The sequence below is a fragment of the Urtica dioica genome, chromosome 3 (genome assembly GCF_054948205.1).
Source record: "Urtica dioica subsp. dioica isolate 48M chromosome 3, U.dioica_male_clone48M_v1_H2, whole genome shotgun sequence".
Lineage (NCBI taxonomy): Eukaryota > Viridiplantae > Streptophyta > Magnoliopsida > Rosales > Urticaceae > Urtica > Urtica dioica.
The window spans coordinates 8,555,396-8,578,431 of NC_142758.1; the positions used below are offsets into that span (position 1 = coordinate 8,555,396).

Below are 23,036 nucleotides of genomic sequence, written 5' to 3' on the forward strand. Positions count from 1 at the left end.
CGGCTCAGAAAAAGAAAAAGAAAAAAATGGGCATGATCAAGAAACGAGTGAAGAAGTCGGCCCAGACTCCCTTGTCTCCAGGTGTGGAGGACCAAGTCGTTGAAGAAGAAGACTCTGTAATCCCTCTTGGTTTGGGAAACAAGAGGTCTGTAGGAGGGCAAAAGCTGCCAAAGAATATCTCTGCCGCTCCCATGGATAATGTCTCCTTCCACAAAGAAGACGGTGTTCTCAAGTGGAGATATGTCTATCATCGCGCCATTTTTCCTGAAAAGGAATTGTCCTCTGAGGCGCTGAAAATTGATGCCATTATGGAGCTTCTTCACGACGCCGAGATGCTAAGGACTGTCACTGGCATTGGAGTGTTCTATCCGGCGCTGGTTAAAGAGTTCATTGTTAATCTCTCCTCTTCCTTTGATTCTCCAGAAGACCCAGAGTTCAGGAAGGTTTTTGTCAGAGGTCACTGTTTTGAGATCTCTCCTGATGTGATCAACAATTTTTTGGGTCGTGGGAAGATCATCACCGCTGATCGAGTTCCTTCTCTAGACGTCATCGTGCAAGAAATTACTGGTAATGAGACCAAGGTCTGGCCCTCAAAGGGAACTTTGCCCTCTGCCGAGCTCACTGTCAAGTACTCTGTCCTATATCGCATCGGCATCGCCAACTGGGCTCCCTCCTCTCATGGGTCCAGCATCACCGCAGATCTCGCTCGGCTCATATTTCAGATAGGTACTCGCTCCTCTTTCGACTTTGGTGATTTTGTTTTTGATCACTTGGCAAAACATGCCAAGTCTTTTGCAGTAAAGCTTCCCATCGGCTTTCCCTCCCTTATCACTGGGATTCTGCTTGATCAAAACAAGAACATCTTGAGGAGTTCTGATGTGGTGGGTAAGCGTCCTGGTGCCCTTTCCTTCAGTCCCAAATTATTTGAAGGGAAACATGTTCAGGATCTTGTCAGACCTTCTGGCGAGACATCTGACGCACCTGTGAACAAACTTCACTTGAGTTCCATGTCTGAAGATGTTCAGAGAAACGTGGTGAAGGAACTCCTTTAAGAGGTTGAGATTCTGAAAAAGACCATCGAGACTCTCTCTTCCAGGAAAGTCAAGTGTGAAGCTCTTCTCAAAGACCTTACTACCCCGAGCGCTGCCACCTCTTCTCAGCCAAGTCCAGCCGCCGGATCTCATGTCTCTGAAGCCACTGAAGATTCTGAAGATGATGTGTATGTCTCTGAGAATGATCAGGATACTGTTGGTTGATTCGTTTCTGGTCTGTAATACTCTATTTTCTAGACATCGTTTGCTACTTTCCTTTGTGCCTCAGACTGATGTGTTTCATTTTGGATGATTTGTAAGTCAGCTTTATCGTACGTTTGTCTGTTGAATGATATGCTGTTTTCCCAAGTTCTCATTCCCTTTTCAGGTTGTTGTTCCTCCCTCTGTGTTGGCCGATCCTTGCCTTTGGTATCTTTTTGAGGCAATCAGGGGGAGAGGCGTCATGAGGTCATTTATTTTGACTCTCTTTCTGGTTATGACACTTGTATGAGAACTGGTCCTGGATGTGCTTGCCTAAAAAATAGCCAAAGGGGGAGATTGTTGTTACGTTGTTTTATTGGCTTTATTTTTTAGTGCAAGTGGTATGGAAAGATGTCGAGAGTTATGTCTCCACTTCTGGATTGACATCTTTCCTCGTGTGTGCAGACAGTATTTCAGGCAAGTTTCCAGTTTCGACAGATTGCTTCGCTGGTGACTTATTGCTGAGTTATTGCCTCGCTGCTGTCTTCATTACAAGATATCTGCCTCCCTGGAGCCTTCATTGCAAGATTTCCTCCGCTGCTATCTTCATTACTCGAATATTCACTTTGATGGAGTCTTTACTTTGTGATATTCGCTTGAGGCCGGGTAAGGAAACCCGAGATATCTTCCAGGATTGTCCAGCTGCTATAAAAGCCATGCGCTCTCCCTTAGCAGCCTCGACACTTTTGATCAAACACTCAGAGCTCTTAGACGTGCAAGACCGGCGGACTGGGAGGCTGTGTGTTTTGGTTTTAAGTGGTGTATTCTCTCAAACACTATTCCATAGATTGAGTGTATGTGAGAGTTGGGTTCTTATGCTTTTCGTGATTGAAGGTTCACGTACAACTGAAGACTGAAGGTCATCCGAGCCAGGAGGTTGCTCGAAGAGTGGAATTGAGACGGAGCTCAAATTCAGGGGGAGTCCCTGTCTAGGTGATCACTGGTAGTAATAGTCTCTAGGTTTTATTGATTTGTTGATTGTAATCAGATATAACCTTGTGTGTACTATTGACTACAAGATAGTGAAAATCCTTTCCACTGGCAGCGTGCCCCCAGATGTAGGTGTGATTCACCGAACTGGGTAACCATATCATGTGTACTTTGTTTACTGCACTTTTTGTTGTTTATCCATATCTGTGTTCAAGCAAGTTGTCGGACACATTGTCAACACATTGTGTGCGACATCTTGCCATTGCAACTAATCAGAATTTCAGAATTCATGTACAAGATTGCTGAAATGCAATGTATATCATCTCATGCTTTGTTCCTTGGAATGTGAATAAATGAACTGACCCGTGTCCAAATTGAGTCCTGACTCTTTTGGATGAAACAATGTGACTTGTTAGCTCATCGTCAATACATTGTTTCTAACTTATTCACAAGCGACAAAGGAGTTGATGAAATAACAGCTAGAAGGGTAAAATAGTAATTTCGTAAATCCCGACTAGCTGATGATATTCATGAAGGGTAAACATAGATAATATTTAGTGGATCCGCTCATCATAATTTGGTTGAATTCTTGAGTAGAAAATAAATTCATTTGAACCGAGAGATTTTCAGTGTCAACTCTTTAGTGGAGTCATTTGACATTAAGCTAAACTTGGAAAAGGTTTGTGAACTTTTGAGTCCAAGTTTTAGCTCAAGCTTTGTTCATTTGGATCCATGAGGTCACTGTCACAAATCACATCGAGTAGGAATAGTTAAACTAGAAGCTAAGTCAAAACAATAACGAGACAAGTTTTGTGAAAATTGTCAAAATGGTATTTATGTCTTTTTGGACATAGGATGAAATGAATGTCAATACATTTTTTGACAAGGTCATTTGATGACTTAAACCCACTCGGCCAAGTTAGTTTAATTGGGCTTGTGGATTAATTTTATTTCATAAGAATTTTATTGAAAATTCTTAATGGTCATTTTTCATGTTGTCATGAACAAATGGAAAAGCTTCTAGAAGGCCTTTCTAGAAGGTGTTGGGCGCCCACTACCCAAAAGAGAAAGGGAGATTATTTTGTGCATGAATGTATTTAGATACTTGCCAAAAGAAAAAGAGGAAACAAATTTCCTATGCATGGCAATGAGAATTTCGGCCAAGGCTAAGAGAGGAACAAAATAGAAAACAAATCCAAGGGCTTCTAGAAGCCTTGTTGGCCGTGTGACTTAAGAGGGTAATGGGCAATATTTGCTCATGAATATATGATATTCTATAGAAGAGGAAACTACCTTATTGAATGTGAGACATCTCCTATAAATAGAGCCCTCATTCTTCACATTTGATTCATCCCAAGTTTTAGAGATTTGAGAGCTTCTCTCTCTAGCTTGGCCGACTCCTCTCTCTCTCTCTAGTCAATTTCGTTTTTTGTTTTGGCACCTAGGTCCTCATTTGACCTAGTGTTTTAGCTCTTCAACTCTAAGACTTGTTCTTGAGTTATCGTGTTTAAAAGTGCCCACTCACTAATTCCTTTTCTCTCGAGTGATTCTTGTGATAGAAACCATCGTGGTTGCTCATGTTGCCGAGGAAAGAAGAGAGACGTGCTGCGAGGGAGACGAACGTTGCAACTTTCCAAAAGCTTCTCAACGTTCAAGCTTCTAAAAAGGTTAGTAATCTTTAATGCTCATAATACTTTTTATTTACGTGTACTTGCTCTTTGTCTAGGTTAGTAAAATCGTTTTACTTGTCAAAATAAATTTTTTAAAATTCCGCCGCTTGCCAAATCGTTAAACTTTTTCTTAAACTCTAGATCAATTCCAAAAATAGATCCGAGAGGTGATGGCCACAAGCTCTCAGATCTTCTTGGTGATGGAAAACATCATGAACTAGCTTATGCTAAGTATCACTATAACTATTGCTTTTATAATTTGCATACAAAACTTTTATTTATTTTTCCTTGATTTATTTTTTCAAATTAGCCCCCGCAACTAAGCTTAGTCTCTTATCGAAACTAAAACTAAACGAGGAGACATATTGTTTGAGGGGGTAAGAAATATTGCTCGTAATATTGCTCCTAATTTTAACTAGATATATTAAATTTGGGTAAAAAAACTTCATTTGGATGGTTGAGTTGATTAGTCACTACTTTCTTTAAACAATTATGCGACACTACTTTCTTGGATTTTACTATTTCCTTTCCATTGGCATTGGAAGGAAAGCAACTAAACTTCTGGATATTGGGGGACCCACAGGCTCAACGCTTGTTCTCTAACTAAAACATTCAAGAGAGAGAGAGATTGAGGTTGTGAAGCTGTATCCACCATTTTTACTTCTAAACGATTATGTCGTTCGCAGCGTCGTCGTTTCGTTCAGTCTTTGTTCTCGTGCGATGCTGTGATTCTAATCCCAAACGTGGCTTCGGAACTAACACCAACGACGCCGTACAAAAAACCAGCAAAGTAATAAGAAAATCCCCAAAACCAGTCCTTTGCTTTTCCTATCTGATTTGTTTTATTTTTATTTTTTTGCCAACACACAGGGAAAAAAAGCAAAGAGCTCAACGGAAAAAAAAGGTTTGGCTTTGGAGCAAAGGTATGCAAAAGTGATACTTTTCTTCACATTTGAATGGCTAGATTAAAATTTTCGTAGCCTGTGATCAATGGTTAATTGGTGAACATAGGAAACTAACTTGCTATTAACCGAATATCCTACTTAGCTTAGCTATGAACCATAGGTTATGCCATTTTATGTAACTGAAGTAATTTTGTGAGCCATTTCTTATGTAATAGGAAATCCACAACATCAAGAGCCGGCACCGATCTCGCTCGTAAGTTGTTCCATTTACTTTCTTAAATTAATTATCCGTGGGTTGAATAATCCTTGTTGTCTCCAAAATCCTGGTAGTATAGTTTGAACCGTTTACTGATTTGTTGAGGGATCGGGCTAGTACCCTAAATATGTTTTTTTTTTTTTTTTTTTTTTTTTCATGTATGGTGTATGAACCTACAATTTTTTGTTTTCTTCTTCCTACTACACAAGTATAGAGTAGGTTTATAAAGAACCTCAAAACCTAGTTATAGGCATAAAAAAAAGCCTTGAAGTATGATTTACATTGTTTCCTATTATGTATGGTATAATCTTGTAGTCTTGTCCGGTACTTGGTTTTTTGTTTGTCAAAAACTAGTGTAGATTTTCTTTGCAGAGGCACCCGGTTTAGGTAATCAATTCAGCAGGGTATCGATATCTAGTGCCGCGTCTGCCGAATCCGATTTCGAGGAGAGACTGAAAACAGTCAAGCGGTAATGTACTATTGTTAGATTATTTTTACTTTTAGCATATTTACTGGCTACAAATTCTGTATGGCCTTTCTATTGGAATAGATATTGCTAACTTTGAGAAAAAGCTCGTTGCTTTGTTTCAAGCGTTCTATGATCTGATACACCTTTTTTTTTTTTTTTTTTTTTTTTCATTTCAACTTATTTATTTTTTCATTATATTTCCTTCCCAGGGCAGCACTTGAGCAGAAAAAGACAGAAGTGAAAAAAGAATTCGGGGCGATTGACTATGATGAACCTTTCGATTCGGATAAGAAAACAATCGGGCTTGGTACTAAGGTAATACTTGATTAACTGCATGTCCAGTTTATGCTGTGAATCTGCATAGTGAAAGGTCTACAAATAGCTTCCACTCCTAGGGATATCGCTAATAAAAAGTTAGTATTGAACAGATCGGAGTAGGCGTAGCTGTTGCGGTCTTCGGATTGGTGTTTGCTCTCGGAGACTTTATCCCCTCGGGAAGGTATTCTCAAAATTATATTCGAGTACTGTTAATTTGTCTTGATAGTCTATAGTTGGGTTCCATATGTCAAGATGAAGGGCGTCCTTTATTAGAAAGATCTGAAAGAAAAAAATTCTTGTGTGGAAAGTAGTCATCGAACTTTTTTATTTTACTTGGTCTAGGCTGTTTTTTCAACCCTGTGTACAATGTAGATTCCTTCAGAGTCACGACAGTCTGCATTACATGTCTGATTGATCTGTACCTTCGAGTTGGTAAAATATATGATGCAAACGGTGTAAACTCTTCACATTGTTAACTTTAGTTTGAAGGCCTAGAGTAAGAGTAATTTCCTTATAGGCCAACAGTACACACCACACTTCTCAAATATAATATCCGTTTTTGTTTACTCATTACCAGGTTCGGTTGCCCTCGTAAAATGTCCTATTTTTTGTGCAAGAAATACTATATTGCAAATTTGCAGCAATGAATCCTTACGGCTAGTTCAAATTCTGAAATGTAATGTATAGTAAGTCTGATGTGAACATGGTACCACTTTTACTAGTCAAATTCACACTATTTTAGATGTTTATTTTGTGGTAGATACTAGGATCCATTATGAACTCGTATCAAACATTTTATGCACTGATTTTATAAATTCATACGTACAGTTATCATGAGTCATGAAAATCTTCTCTTATTTATGTTCTATTATTATTTTGATTTTATATTTTCGATGAAGAGAGTTGAAACAAATATCGTTTATTTTTCTTTTTCAAACTAGTTACTTCCTCTAGCTCTGTCCCTTGTATATCATTCTTGTCACCTTTTTTTTCTTCTTAATGCTTTTACTATCGTGCAAACTGATTGTTTGAGCAGTTCCATTGAAAATGATTTCATTTGACATTTTTATCAAGTTTTCAGTGTGGGTCCGTCTGAGGACACAGCAGCAGTTGATAATCAACTGTCAGAAAAAGAGAAAGCCACTCTTCAGGTAAAATTGACCATCATCACATATACTTTTTCTACAAAGACAAGTTCTTATAGGATATATTGTAGATTTTCGACATGGATGCCGAATCCTCTGTATTGTCTAACAGTTCAATGTCTAGGAGAAAATATAGAAGTAGGCTTTGTGTGGATATCCATTTATTTTTATGGTACACAAAACCTAAACATCATGCCTGCTTAACTTACAAGGCAATACTGCTATATTTTTTTTTTTTGCTCATATGGCAGTACTGCTATATAGTCACACCTTTGCTGTCTGGTTACAACTCCATCATCGATTAGCCTACATGCATAAATATCCTCTCGGATGATAGGCATAAATAATTTATGGCCACCCGTTCATGATTTGTTTTTTTAAAGCTTTTTATAAAATTTATTTAATGATGAGCTATCTGCTATGTTGTGCGTGTGAGCCTCCGGAACATGGACGAAAAGCAGGGATATTTTTTCTTCTTCTTTGTAGGCAGACTAACTGCTTGACTGAAATGGATTACAGGCTCAGCTAAAAGAGTACGAGGAAACCCTCAGTAATTCTCCTAGGGACCCCACTGCTCTTGAGGTGAGTCTGAAGTTGCTATGCAATATATTGTTTTGTTGCTTCTTGATTATGCTGCTAGTGAAATTATAAAGGCATTTCTGTCGAAATTGTAGTATATTTTGCTTTTTTTGTTTGTGTTTTTGTATGTTTTGATTTTTTGTTTTTTAGCCCGTGAAGCTTGTCATTACATTATGTACAACTTTTCTGTTCGAATTAGAAAAATAAAAAAAGAAAAGAAATATGACATATGTGATGGTTTGGTCCGTCAACCAGAATAAGAATCGTTCTGATTTCACACCTGTATTATTAAGCTAATGAAATGAAGGTAGGAGAATAATTGAAGTTAGTAGCAGAAACTCCTCAAGAAATTTAGTTATTTTCTGATTTTCCGCGTTCATTTTGGTTTTCGGTGTTCATCAGGGAGCTGCTGTAACCTTGGCAGAGTTGGGAGAATATACTCGATCCGTGTCTCTGCTTGAGGACTTGACAAAGGTCTGGTTTCTAGTGAAGACGAATTGTAGCATAAGCATAAAAAATAAAGTTTGGTGAACTTTCAAGCTACGATTTCGATAGCCTAAAGTGTTTTTGTGGGTCTACAGGAGAAGCCCAGTGATCCCGATGTCTACCGTTTGCTCGGAGAAGTTAAATTTCAATTAAAAGACTACGAGGGAAGTGCTAATGCATACAAGACATCTGCAACGGTAGGTTTTGAGCATTGATCAACGAGCGCCAGTGCAAAATATAGTTAATAACTACATTTCTATGATGAGTACGTCTAGTTTTGTGGCATTTCTGATAGCTTTTGATGCAATTCGATTCCAGTTTTGGTAGTCTTAAAGAAAAAAAACAATTTTTTTTTTAAAATTGCACGGAGCTTCCATTAGGAATAGAGGGTAGAACACCTGTAGATACAAGAGAATAACATCTTAGTACAAGGCACACCACAAACCTAGATCCAAGAGAATCTAACATTGAGTACATGTGATCGCTCGTTTTGTGCATGCTTCCAACAAAAAGAAGAACAAAAAGCACAGTAAAATCCTCTGGAAACCCTAGGTTAAGTTTTTTTTTTTTAGAGGCGCTATGTTCTTTTTCTGTGAAAAAAAAAATCAGAATATTTATCGAGATTTTTTAGCACATGAAATTCGTTCATATCACAATAAATTTTGATGCTTTTCGATAATGCTATAGATCAATTTTGGTGGAAAATCTGATAGGTTTCGATGCAGTTCAGTACTAGTTTCAATTTTCAAAAAAAAAAAAAAAAGGGAAGCCAGACCAATTCGACGCTCAATATCTGGCTTGAGAATTTGATTTGGATTCAATGTAGTTCTTGAGTTATATTTCTAGTCGTCGCATGTTCTCAAAATAAATCACAGAATGTAATGTTGAATAATGATTTTGCTTAATTTGAAAAAAAAAATAAAAATAAATTGGATCCTCGGTTTGAACAATGATAACCACACGATCATGACCAACTTGATTCCAGTGAAACTATTCAGTTAACCTCTTTTTTATTATTGCATGGCAGGTGTCCAAAAACATCGACTTTGATATTCTACGCGGCCGTACAAATGCATTACTTGCAGCCAAGAAACCAGATGAGGTTTGTTAGACGATCGCATTAAAACTATAGAAGTATTATTCAATGGTTCTATTAATGCGTAATTCATTCACAACCTCGAGAAGTTTTGTAATTCGATATATTTTCTTGCGTCGAAAAATAGGCTTGAATAACATTGGAGTCTATATTGGGTTACACAAGATGATCAAGTGATTCCAGTTTCATATGAGTTCTTGCGACTCTAATTTGAAGTTATTAAAAAAGTTTATCTGATTTCGTAGGCCGTCAAGTTCCTGCTTGCGTCACGAGAACAATTAAATAAGGAATCTTCAGAGGCAAGAAGTGAAAGTAGTACTGCGGAAACAGATGCGCGGAAAGTGGACCCTATTCAAGTCAGATATGCTTCTTTTGTTTTCTTTTCCGAAGCCTTGAGTTTTTTTAAGCTGGTTCTTACAGTCTAACGCACAACTAGTCCCCTTAGCTAAGTTTAATTATTTTATTTTTTACCAACCATAGCGTTACTTGTTGATATTAAGTCTTGTAACTAAATACAGTCTGCTATTCGAACAGTGTTAAATTAATTTATTACATATAGAAAGTTGATATGCCGAAAAGATACCAATATTGTGTATGGTAAAAATTCAGGTTGATTTTAATTGAAAATTTTGGTGGTTTTAATTAACAAAAAAATCTTCCGATTTCCATGATTGTGTTAAATCCAGGTTGATTTACTTCTGGGAAAAGCCTATTCAGATTGGGGACATGTTAGCGACGCCGTGGCCGTATATGAACAACTCATCTCTAGTCACCCGAACGACTTCCGAGGCTACTTGGCAAAGGTCGGTGTAATTTTATTCATTAATCTGTCTTTCTATTTTCCTTTTAGATTTGGGACATGTTGGTACCTTATGGCTCTTATTTATAATATGTATGGTCAACTATAGAATTCTTATTTTACATACCCAATTTAGATTTTAAGCACTTCTTTGTTTGTTCCATCGTGGATGATACGTACGGATGTGAGAAAAAAAAAGTAGTTTTCTAATTATTTCTAAGATGAAATGGCGGGCATAAATACCTAATATTTTAATAGATACTATTTTTTGTTTCGCGGCAAAAGTACCTAACGTTAGGTTTTAGTTGCACCGTTAAACAAAATCAGTTAAATTTGATGGAGATACTCAGCATCTAATTAAACACAATTTTGTATTTTTTTCGTTAAAAATAATTAAGCATTAATAATATCATTCTTATAGCAAAAAAATAATTAAAATAACTTTAATATTATAATTAAGCAATAATAATATTATTAAATACGTTTTTAATAATAAAAAATTACTTAAGCATTTATCTGAAAATAATATAAGTAATGCTTGATTAATTTTAAGAAAATATCAAATCATTTTTATAATAAAAAATTAATTTAGCATTATTCTAAAAATGATATTATAAAAATATTAAATCGTTTTTAATATTAAAAATATTATTAAGTCGTTCATTTTTATAATACTAAAAGCAAAAATGATAATATAAATTCTTGGTTAACTTAAATAAATAAATATTTAATTGTTTAAATAATATATTAATGCCTAGTTATATTATAGAAGTCGTTTATAATTAAAATGATATTGTTAATGTTTAATTACTTTTAATAAAAAAAATATTAAATGGTGATTAATCTGAGACTATAACGTGTATTTCCGTCAAATCTAATTAACTTTATTTAACGGTGTAACAGAAACTCAACATTAGATATTTTTGTCGCGAAAAAAAAGGTTTTCAAGTGTATGTTTCAAATATTAGGTATTTATGCAGTCGCCTCTATTTCTAACGCGAAGTTGGAAAATTGATTTATAAAAAATGAACTGGTTCGGAAACCTTAACGATTTGTCCATGTACTTATCACTAAACTGCTTTTACTAAATAAAAAAAAAAAAAAAAAAAACCCAAACTTTTGTCCTAAGCTGCTTTTAGAAGTATATAAGTTATTTTCTTTATGTTGTGCAGGGAATTATTTTAAAAGAAAATGGCAACGTTGGAGCTTCAGAGAGAATGTTTATTCAAGTGAGTTACAATGTTGTTTATTATTTCACCAATGTTAATGATGCTGTCTAACCTACAGTACAATAAACAGCAGTTTTCTTTCGAGTTAATTGACATTAAAAGATTGGGGCGATTATATGCAGGCACGGTTCTTTGCACCGGAGAAAGCCAAGGCACTCGTAGACCGGTACGCAAGAAATTAAAGGCAAGCTCGAGTCCATGTAAACTGCTCTACTATGTTTATCTAGAAATTAAGTCTCGTACTTTAATTTTGACTCTTAGATTCCACTTTCAATATTATAATATATATATATATATATATATATATATATATATATAGGGTTATTTAACTACTAGGAAGATAAAAGAATACTAAACTATGGAACACTAACAAGATTGTGATATGAATTGTATATTTTTTTTTAAATGTTATATTTACTAAAAATGTATTTTTATCAGATGAATGCTCATGGCTCTATGTGAAGGTTGGATCCTAGTTTTTTTTTTCTTTCCAAAATTATGGACTACACTATGGACTTGAATCTTACATGGAGAAATAAAATATGTAACCGACGCCAATTCACGCACTTTTATCAATTAATTTACAAAAGTATATATAACTGCGAATTGAAAAAAAAAAAACAGAAATAAGAAAATTTAGATTTCAAATACCTCACAAAGGAGAACCCTTTAGTAGGGATAACAATTTCGTGTTCGTGTCGTAATCGTGTTGTGTTAACCATGTTTGCAAAAATAATCATTATAATCAAATTCGATCATTTATTAATCGTGTTTGAAATCTAGATTCAAATACGACTACTTTTTTTTTTTTTTTTTACATATCCATATCCGTTCCCTTAAATTAAATCATTTGATAATCGTGTTAAATAGTTTATTTAATCATGTTTAATCGTTTTTAGACATTCAAACTTAATTAATTGTGATTATATGGTTATAGGAAAAAAAATAGTACTCTTAGAAAGATAAAAACATCACAAACATAATAGTCATAGCTTCGTCATCATCGATAGATACATCGACACTTTGTTCCACTTATTTGGAATGAAATTCCATTTGAAATCTGTCATATTATATTGCAATGAATACTTGAGCAGAAGCTACAAAGAAATTAAAGAGAATCATATTATATACTTGAGCAGAATGCATTAAAGCAATTTATATACAATTTGTTCAACACAAAGCATTTCAAAACAGTACATTCAATGTCTTCTATAAGTATTACAGAAATTTAAAATAATCGTCAAACAATATTAAAAAAAAAACAAAAATTTAGCGATATAAACCACATAAACATAAGTGTTTGCGTTTTAGTCTACGTTTTGTAAATTTTTTGTAAATAGCCAAAAACTGTTGGAAATATTTCGTAAATAACCATATTTACTAGAAATTTACTCTGCATTTTTTGTTATTTTTATAACGTAAATAGATTTATGTGATTATTTACAAAAAATTAACGAAACTTTGACTATTTCAAAATTTTAACATTTCATATGGTTAGATAACCATTGTACGCCTCAATCAATATGAAATTGACCGCATAAAAAAAAACACATATTATTGATTCTGCAAACAAACAAAACTCCTCTTGGTCATTGACCAAATACACACCTTCCTTGCAAGACCACCTTCTCTATGGAATCAATACATTGCATAAAAGCTTTAAATAATCACATCAGAACAAGACTATTCACATAAAGCAAATGGGAGTTAAAACATTTACAAACCACGGCAGAAGCAATGGAGAGCAGAAAGTGATGGCAGCTTCAACGAGAACGGCTAGCCAAGGCATCGGCGAGCCTAAAGCAACAACTAAAACAGCGGCGGTCGAAAGTGCGGACGAGACCGGAGCTCGGCATTCTTACGCACTTAAAGAATCTGCGACAACCGATAGGTACTGAAGGTCGTTCTTTCGGCATTCTCCGCTAAGTGGTTGTTCTGGAAACTAGGGTTCGGGAATAGCTTAGTTGGGATAGAATTCTTATCGGCGAACTGACTGACGATTATAAAGGCGGGAAGGGTATTGATTTAGATTTTGGGGGCACGTGAAAAAGTAAGGAGGGAGTTTTTTATTTATTTTTTTATAAATTAAATCAGGGAATAAGATATTTGAGGGAATGAAATTATGTGTGTGTGTGTGTGTGTGTGGAAGAAAATCCTAATTTGGTGTATCTTTAAAAAAAAAAAATTGAACAAAAACTAGTGATTAAATATGAAAAAGGAAAGGAAATAAGTTATTTTACTACGATTAAAATAAAAACACTAATGAGAGAGAGAGAGAGAAAATAAATGAGGGAAGTGAAAATTTGGGTGGGAATTGAAAACACTAATTAATTTGGTGTATTAAAAAAAAAAACTCAACCAAAATTAGAAAATGAATTTGAAAAAGGGGAGGGAATAAGTTATTTTATTACAATGAAAATTAAATAAAGTTGAATATGATATGTTTTTATTCAAATAAAATTGTTTATGAACTGTTAAAATGAATTAGAAGTGAATTCGACTCTATAAAATTTAATAAAATTGACTATTACTCTTTAAAGTTAGTTAAATTTGTTCAATATAAAATTTCATAGTTAGGTATTACACACATATGATACTAAAACTATATAAACTTTACATTTCCAATAGTAATTGAGTTTTAATAATAGATACAAACATATTAATGACAAAACTAAATTACAGTCTTTGTATATAGCTAGTGTCTGTTGCCGAAAGTGTGGAGCCTAATTGGTCGCCGAGCTGATGAGCTGAAGACCGACGCCGAGCTAACAAGTTTAAAAGCTGAAGACCGAGGTCGATCATCAAGCTGGGTTTTATCGCCGAGCAGACTACATCGAGCTGGAGACCAGACATTGTGTATGTCGTTTTGGTCAAGAATTTAGTTGTTTCTCTATAAATATATTATAGCTGTCACTTTTGTATGTGTGGAAAAACAAAAGAGAAAAGTCGATACAGAGAGATAACGATTGTAAACACCTTTCCCATTAAGATTTATAGTGAATTGCAGTGGTAAAGTGAGCGTAGATCTCACATTGAGATTGAACCAATATAAATTTTTGTGTCTTATTCTCTACATTTGCTTATTTCGTTTTCTGATTGTAAGAAGGGTTTCGGCGGTGAAATTCCAACAGTGTCAAAATTAATTTAGGCTTGATAAAATAACTACAGGATTCAAACGTTATTAGTTGTGCATCGTGATTATTCATTATAATCTAATGACACAATTATTGATATAATAATGATTGAAAACTAATTCGATAGATTGTTAATTATACGTGAATTCAAAAGTTCTTCCTTGTGAAATCAATTGGTATCAAATATACGTTACTCTAAGTGAACTGATATTGATTTGTTTGTAGCTTATTTATTTTTTATTTTTATCTCATCCATAAAAAAATTGAAACTATTAAATAGAACATAACTCTCAACTATAATAATGATTTATTTTATTTTATTTATAGTAACAATGTTATATCTTGCTTATTAATAACAATGTCATGTCTTGTTTTTGTACTTATAATTCCTAATCGTGCTATTATTCGTAATTGTTTTAGATGAGTCGTATTCGTGCGGGTCATAATCGTGTTTCGTGTCGACTATTTAATAACCCTGTTAATTGAATTTTAATCTTGTTACCGTAATCGTATTGTTTTGACCCATTATTTAATCGTGTTAGCGTGTTCGACTCAATTAGGAATCGACCCATTTATTGAGATTCAAATCTGCTTTAAATCTTGTCGTAACCATTTCGTGTCCAAATCTAATTGCCATCCCTACCCTGTAGTCCTAAATCTTTAACAAATAATCCTCCAAAAATCATGGCGAACCTATTTCTGAGCAAATGACTCCAATCCAATGAGTGGTGTGGTGCCAAGGTTGAAGAATACACGCGAATAACATGATGGCGTGGAGGTTGAAGAGAATGCTGAAGTAAAAAGATACAATAGCGTTGAGATCGAAGAAGGTATGCGAATAAAATGATGGCAGTGAGGTTGAAGAGAATGCCTAGGGAAAAGACACAATAACGCCGAGCTTGTGAATACGCGGAGAAGACGAATTGGACGACCTTTGAGTGGCATCATCGCCCACACTTTTGCCTCCAATCTGAGCACGGAGACCTCTTTGTTGATTCTCAATTTTTTTTTCATCGGAAAACAAATCTGCATTATTTCGGGACGTGCATTACAGTTTTGGGTTTCGATTATTTGGGGACGAAATAGAAAATGGAAATGGCTGTCGTTTAAAGGTGTGAAAATGGGTTTCTAGTAAAATATTGAAATGGGTTTGCAATGTTTCGGTATGGGTTTGTCATTCTGGAAATTTGTTGGTCTTGAAATTTTTTTTCCAGTTATTAACTGTTAATAAATTGTGAATGGACAGGCCCTCGACAAGCCCGAAGTTGATCATACTCTGCCAAAAAAGATAACAAAGAAGGTGTCGATTCCACACCCCGTCAAAGATCGGCCGAAACGAGCGTGTAGGAAGTTTTTTTGGATGCATAGGTTAACCTGTATGTAGGAATGGTGTAATTTTTGTTGGTTGAAATATGACATTATGCTCAATAAATCTATTATTTACAGAACATAACAACTTGCAATCATTATGCGTGGACAGATGTAAATCAGGAAATTATAACAATTAACAAGAATGCTCAACATATACTCCCTTATCCAGGATACGTTATAGTAAATAAGTTGTAAAATTCTGGAATTTTAGCAAGGACGCTGAAAAGAAATTCAATTTGAATGTCAAAATGGCGGCAAAAAACAGTATCAAGAAATATTCCGAAAATAAATAACAGATTGCTAATAAATGGGAAAAAAATTCGGGATTGTTATTTATTGCTAATTTCCGAAATCAGAAGCCAAATCAAATTGAAACAAGCAGCTGGAAAAATTCAAATTCTGTTGGAAAATTTCAAATTCTCACGTTTGAAACTTCCTAATCGGTTTCAATATTTGATTCAAATTTTTAAAAAATAACTGCCTAATTTGAAACACTTGACCCAAATTAATAAATGGCAAACATGTAAAAAATAAGCAGTTAATAGGATGCCACGTATGCAACTTGGGTATTTACAAAAAATTTACAAAAAAATGGCTAATTTACAATTCCTACAGTTTAGGTGGCTTACGTAGCTAATTTTTTGAAATAAAAATTCACATTTAATATTATTAACCCCAATATATTATGTGTTTTATGCAGAGCATTCACGTGTGAATTTCGGTACTTAAATACCATCCATATATTCAAATTTCTTGAATGAATTTTGATGGATGGTTGTATAGTAGTAGGCTTTTACTAGAAACCATAACAAAAGCCATGGGAAAAAGCCTTGCAGAAATTGGATAATTTATATTGTAGAGGTAAATAAAATACAACACTAGTTTAGATTAATGTTTACGAGTTAGACGAAGATAGATACATTATCAGAAACCAGATTGTGTTGAATAATCAAGTTTTTGGACATTCAAGTTCGATCTAACTTGACTCGCCAAATTTGTTCTGTACCAGTGGACCTGCTCTTTTGATCTTTCCTTTGATTCCTGACTCCCACATCAATACAACAGAATCAAAAAAATAAAACTTATGATGTACAAACTCAATTCGAATTACTTGGAAACTATAGATCACTTATTCACTATTTGTTTGGTAGTTTCATAGTGATCCCTAATGTGGATGGTTTTAATGTTATCTTTTTTCCTGTCAAACATTGTGTGAAGGTCAAATTTAGCGCCGACCTGGTATTCATCGAAGATGTTTCGGGTTTATCTATTAGGCTCAGCAAAGCTAGCGGCTTCGACAGTGACTCTACAGCCGATTTGACCGGCCATCTCATCGGAACAACCAATTCCCTATATCAACATTTCCAGCACTTGTTCATTACTTTTATTTGAATATAAATTAAAAAAATATATATATGCATACCCTTCGGCGAGCTTGTGAGTGCAACGGTGCATTTGGTCCAAAGTGTAGCCTCCGTAGAGAATATCAAGCTGATCTGCTAGCTTCGGCGCATCTTCGGCTCCCAAAAAGTCCCAAACTTTCAAGAACTGAGTGTAGTTATCAGAGCCTCGGTCAATATCCACGTCCACGGCCCAGACGAGGAACTTATGTTTGGCGACCTTATAATATTCGACAAATTTCGACGAGCTTCCGACGTGGACCAACCCTTTCCTCCGCTTGTCGTCTGCCTCTAAACGCCATCCGTTTGAAAGCTTTTCCAAAACAGAGAACACTTTCTTGCGCAGCAAGTCATCTCTATATCTTTTCATTGATCTCCAGAACCCCTCCGTGAAGCTCACCTTTATTTCACAATCTGGGTAAGTCTTTAATTGACAAAAAAACATGAATTGAAATGTACCTTCCATTTGGCGCTTTGGAAGAGAAGCGAGCCGGGTGAGACTAGGGCATCAATTCGGTTGAAATCCAGCAAAGAAAATACTATGGCTTGTGCCAAGCTTTGGTCCTCTTCAGCGCTGTGGAAACATTTGCGCTCCTTGGCATCGGTCACTACTTTCTTCCAAACTGAATCGCTGTTACCCAAAGTCGTTCCACTCCCCACCATCCAAAGGCAGTATCTGCGTAAATTCCCCCAATGTTTACTCGAGATTGTATTCTATAAATAGACATATTATCTCCGTACGTCACCGCAAAATTTCTCAATAGCATGCTGCATGTCACAAGAGGCTAAATTCTCGACTACACGGAGCTTAAATTCGTCGAAAACTAGCTTGAAAAGATACTGTTACTTATCTAAATAGTTTCATAAAAATTTGCTCTAGAATATGACACGAAAGATTGAATCGAGACAAGAAATGTGTCATTTTTCTAGACCATACATCGATGATTACTTGTCAGTATAGATCCACTGTTAAGTTACTCGAAACCACATCTCACATAGACAAAATTGACGCCTGTAAAAATGTGTTTTTAATCGAGTACACAACGATGCTACTCATCTGGATACATGTACTTGAGAGTATGTCCAAGAGGGTATGTCTTGAAGATTCATCAAAAACATATGCCAATAGACAAAAAAAAAAAAAAAGGAGAAATGTAAAATGAAAAATCCTTTTTCAATCAAGTACTACACAAGTATCTGAAGATTTACCTCGCACGAGTTAAAGCCACGTTCGTTCTTCGAAGATTCGATAGAAAACCAACCGATCCACCCACATTGCATCTAACAGTAGAAATGATTATGACATCCTCTTCGCCGCCTTGAAACCCATCAACTGAGCGAATACTCAGAGAGAACTCATTTTCATTGTCCGAGCTGTATAGTTTCCCAAATTTCTCAGTCATCGCATGAACTTGTGCCTTGTAAGGTGAGATCACTCCCAATCTGATTTTCTTCTTCGTGCGCAGATATTCTTCAAAGCCAAAGAGACAAATTATTATTTTCAGCCATAACTACAAGATATGTAGCATATAAAAATTCTCTTAGTTTACCTTTGTAGAGGCTAGAAACTATATCAGCCACCACAGCGACCTCGACCATGTTCTTTCTGCTGTGCTTCTTATCGAACTCTTCTTTTCCATGCGGTACGTTTATGAAGGAGTAAGAGCCAAACATCTCTCCTTGAAGGAAACTTCTGTGGTAACTTTGGAGCTTAACGTTGGGACCGTCTAAAATCATATTGTTGTAAAATTCACGATTGGGAAATTCGCTTATGGACGGGTTCATCCTGTGCTGCACGTTAAGCAGGAGTTTCTTGTGCCCAAGCAACGCCAATCTCTCGAACAAACTTCTTCCAAAATCAGCTTTTTCAGATATCTGTGACACATAAAAAAAACATTTAATATATAATGATTAAAAAATAAATAAAAATATAACATGGATGTGAATGACCTTGCTTTGGACCATTGCAGGTAGTTGTTTCTCATCTCCTATGAGTACGGCGTGACGAATTTCAGGGAGTTGTAGAGGGATTGCCGATTCGCACTCTTTGAGCTGAGCTGCTTCGTCAATAACAAGCATTTCAAAAGGGTGTTCTATTCCGGTCTCATTCAATTTCGCAGAACCAGACACGGTACAGAAGATCAGGTACGCGTTCCTCAAGCAGAACCCTCTGATGTCCGACATTTCGTCTTCCATGAACTTTTTGTTGAAATTTCGTCTCAGGAAATTTCGAGGCAGCGAGTTTAGGACCGCGAGGCTCTTTTTCCTCGCAAATCTGAAATCCTCAAAGCCATTACCTCTAGTCGTTGAAGAAGCTTCTCTGAAGGCTTTCTTTATATCTTCGTCCGAAACACAATGAAGCAAGTTTTCGAGTTGCTTCAGAAAAGCAGAAGCCGCGAACATCTGCTTCACTACCTCGATCGAAATACGAGAGGGAGGCAGGTGTATGTATAGATTATCGATACAGAAATATAGCCGATGCGCAACAGTTTTGAACTCGGTCCTCACAAAATCCTCGAAACTCATAGGGGGAGGATTGATTCTCTCATCTTCTTTCTTGTTTCCTTCTAAACTCTTGGTAACAATTCGCTTCCACTCTTTCTTTCGACTAAACTTGTCGCTCTCTCTTTTACTTTCCCTCAAATTCTTTATCTTCTCTTCTTCGTGTTCACTATCTTCCTCGGAACTCATAGGAGCATCGATTTTCTCGTCCTCTTTCGGATTGCCTTTTAAGCTCTTAGTAACAACTTGCTTCCACTCTTTCTTTCGACTAATCTTGTCTTTCAACAAATCATAGCTATCTCTCTCACTATCCCTCAAATTATCTATCTTCTCTTCGTCATCTTTGTTTTGACCATCCTCTGTTGTCTTCACAGCCACGTCTCTCAAGTACAGTTGATACGGCTTCTCCGGATCCTTGAGAAGAGAAATCATAGAAGCCAGATTGACACTCCACCCAGAAACAGGGCTGAAACACTCATGGAGTATTTTCACACGGTAGTCAAGAAACACGTTGTGGAGCTCTGGGCGTCTCTTGATCTTCATCCTCTTCTTGTTTCCGACCAAGACGATGTCACCGAGTCCATATCCCGAAAATCCTTCGACAACGCGCTTTGTGACTTCCAATGTGGCAATGTTAGTGGGAGCGCAAGTCAGCGTTCGACACTTGGCCTCGAGCAGAGAACGGAGAAGAAGCCCGACGGTCTTGGTCTTCCCCGTCCCGGGTGGTCCCCAAATCAACCTCACGCTGTTCTCATGATGGCACTCTTTGGTGCCCAAACACTTCGAAACCGCGGACTTTTGGGAGTCGTTCAATTCCGAAGAGACGATCGGTTTAGATGACTCTTCGCATTGGCACAGACTGCAATCTTCAGTGTCCTTTTTAAAGAGAACTAATTAATCAATATATTTTCAAGGGAAAAATATAAACTATGTTAAGTACGTACCACAAAGGGCGTTCCAAGCAAGTTCTTGATGATTCTGAAATTTCCGATTTCAGGGTTGGAGTTTAGAGCGGACCAAATGCGAGTGTGTGTGGTCAAGTTCATGAGCTTCACAGCATAAAGGGTGTCTCTCTCTTTCTGTCTTCCTCTACCACCATATTCATTGTGATTTTCGGTAAGTATTAGCCTCGAAGACTGTATCGAGAGTATGGAACCACAGTCCTTCACTCTTGTGATGAGAGAAACGAGAAAAGGCCATCCCGGGCGATCTAAATCGCCGTACCATCTCGGCTTCACGTGTGTTATGGCTATGAGGTCTCCCATTGCGAGCTCGTCTTCGTCGTCATCGCTGTCGTAGTCCTTGTCTCTCGTCTTCTTTCTCATGTACTCTTCCAGTTTAACCGTGTAAAACAACCGGCCTTTATCAAGATCAAAGCCCTTGGATTTATGGATATACTTTATCTCACACCAAAAAGACTCGGAGAGCGTTGATAAGCTCGAAGACAATGCGACACGGGTTTCTTCGATGAGTGGATCGATGAATGAGTCCAAGTATTCTTGTGACGACGTGAATGTGTTTGGAATTTTCTTTACCTGTTTGCAAACCAACAATAATTTTTCATACTAATATTTCAATACTAGGTTAGAAAAACTATATTTTGTATTTTTTTTACCTGGCCTTTGTAGAGATTGTTGTTGAGAACGTCATACATAGACCAAGATAAGACAAAGTCGGCTAAGCTTCTCTGTGGCCTCGTCCCCATGTTGATGATCACTAGGAGAAGGAAAATATGAGAAAAAAATAAATCTTTGTAAACTATTGATTGTTTAGCAAAGAGGGAAAGCATATAAAGAGACGAAGAATAGGAAACTTAGTAACGAAGACAAGAGTTCTTTCTTTTTCACCATAAAGCATAAACATATTTTCTTTCTTTTTCACCATAAAGCATAAAAATATTCACAGTTTCCAAAAAGTAGTGGAATTACTGCACAATACAATTCGTATATTGATATTCTCAGATTCTCTTGTATCAAATAAGGAAGCAAGTAAATGGAGGAGAGAGAGAGAGAGAGAGAGAGAGAGAGAGAGAGAGAGAGAGAGAGAGTTTTTTATATCCTTCGTAAATCATAATTGCTTGTATAGTATTGTATCACGTATGCATGAAATTGGCAAATCCTTACGGTAGTTCTTTCTACCGTACCTTTTGAAAAGCGTATCTTATGGTAACTGGCAAAGTTTTATAACGAATGAACAAAAATGACTAAGTTAGCTTTTCGGCACCGAGAGACGAAATGTTTAAAGTCTTGCAGAAGTGAAGGATTTATTTATTTATTTTGCTGAGAATTATGGGAAACTGAATAGACGGGAATTATTATTATTATTATTTTTTTTTAAAAGACGGGAATTATTTTGGTCGATTCTATTGGCCACTACCTATTATGTGTACATTGTAAATCAATTACGAGATATCCTTTATCAACATACTTCCATACTTTTTTTTTTTTTTTTCGTAAAATAAGTACTCATAAACACCAGTAACTTATTATTTATTACAAAAAATTGGCTACGTAAGCCACTTAAACTATAAGAATTGTAAATTAGCCAACCTTTGGTAAATACTTTGTAAATAGCCAACTTGCATATGTGGCAGCCTATTAACTACCTAAAATATATGTTTGACTGTGTTATATAAGTAAACTTGGCTATTTACAAGAAATTAACCAAAGGTGGGCTATATCTCAATCCACTATATTCGTGTGACTATATAACTTAATAACCCTATTTATTATTATCAGTAACTGGTTACTCATAATTAACTCTCACTATGACAAATACCGAAAACAGCCACAACTTTTATATCAGTGAATAACCGCGACGTATGATGCTACAGTCGCGACTAATCGCGACCGTTTCTTATTTCATGTTTTCATCTTGGCAAACTTATTTTCGCAGTTAGTATTTGGAGATTTTGAAATAGGTCGCGGCTAATTACTGTATAGCAGCCTATAGCCGCGAGAATAGCCGTGACTAGTCGCGGCTAAGTATAGGTTAAGTCTCGTATAAAATTCTTTCTTTCTCACCTCATTTCTTTATGACTTTATCCCTCGACTCTCTCTCTCTCTCTCTCTCTCTCTCTTAAATCATCAGACCACCACCACTCCGCCAACTAAGCCACCACCATCACCACTCCGCCAATTAAGCACCACCACTACGACCACGACCACGACCACCACTACCACCGATAAACTCAAATCACCTAACCACCACCATTGCGGAAACCCTAGAAATTCGACAACCACCAAATTAGTTTGACCACTGCCAAACACACCACGACCATGAAAAGCCACAAATTTCGGAAAATCCTAGAAATGTGACCACTCCAAATCAAAGAACTCCGACCACCGTTGCCGCTCAGGCCACCTTGCGCTCCGACCACCTTGCGCACGAGTGCCTGACTCTAGTGAACGCCGCACGAGAGCTCCCAATAAGTTCACTGAATCTTTCTCTGATAT

General features: G+C 36.2%; 2 protein-coding genes across 2 annotated transcripts; one reads left to right on the forward strand and one right to left on the reverse strand.

Moving 5' to 3' along the window:
* The first annotated feature begins 4,456 nt into the window (after window positions 1-4,456).
* LOC149402331 (Tetratricopeptide repeat (TPR)-like superfamily protein) lies at window positions 4,457-11,833 on the forward strand. The gene is made up of 17 exons (XM_089609712.1): window positions 4,457-4,682; window positions 4,763-4,815; window positions 5,013-5,050; window positions 5,426-5,522; window positions 5,732-5,837; window positions 5,951-6,021; window positions 6,922-6,991; window positions 7,505-7,567; window positions 7,967-8,038; window positions 8,146-8,247; window positions 9,078-9,152; window positions 9,392-9,502; window positions 9,833-9,949; window positions 11,118-11,174; window positions 11,297-11,358; window positions 11,613-11,640; window positions 11,674-11,833. The coding sequence occupies exons 1-15, from the start codon at window positions 4,566-4,568 to the stop codon at window positions 11,354-11,356; spliced, it is 1,209 nt and encodes a 402-aa protein (XP_089465838.1). The 5' UTR covers window positions 4,457-4,565; the 3' UTR covers window positions 11,357-11,358; window positions 11,613-11,640; window positions 11,674-11,833.
* A 4,571-nt stretch (window positions 11,834-16,404) lies between these two features.
* Window positions 16,405-21,292, reverse strand: LOC149402332 (uncharacterized). Its single transcript, XM_089610075.1, has 9 exons — window positions 21,197-21,292; window positions 20,526-21,116; window positions 19,030-20,457; window positions 18,630-18,954; window positions 18,289-18,550; window positions 17,539-17,755; window positions 17,103-17,479; window positions 16,916-17,029; window positions 16,405-16,720 (listed from the first exon to the last, which is right to left on the reverse strand). The coding sequence occupies exons 1-9, from the start codon at window positions 21,284-21,286 to the stop codon at window positions 16,645-16,647; spliced, it is 3,480 nt and encodes a 1,159-aa protein (XP_089466201.1). The 5' UTR covers window positions 21,287-21,292; the 3' UTR covers window positions 16,405-16,644.
* Between the last annotated feature and the right edge of the window lie 1,744 nt (window positions 21,293-23,036).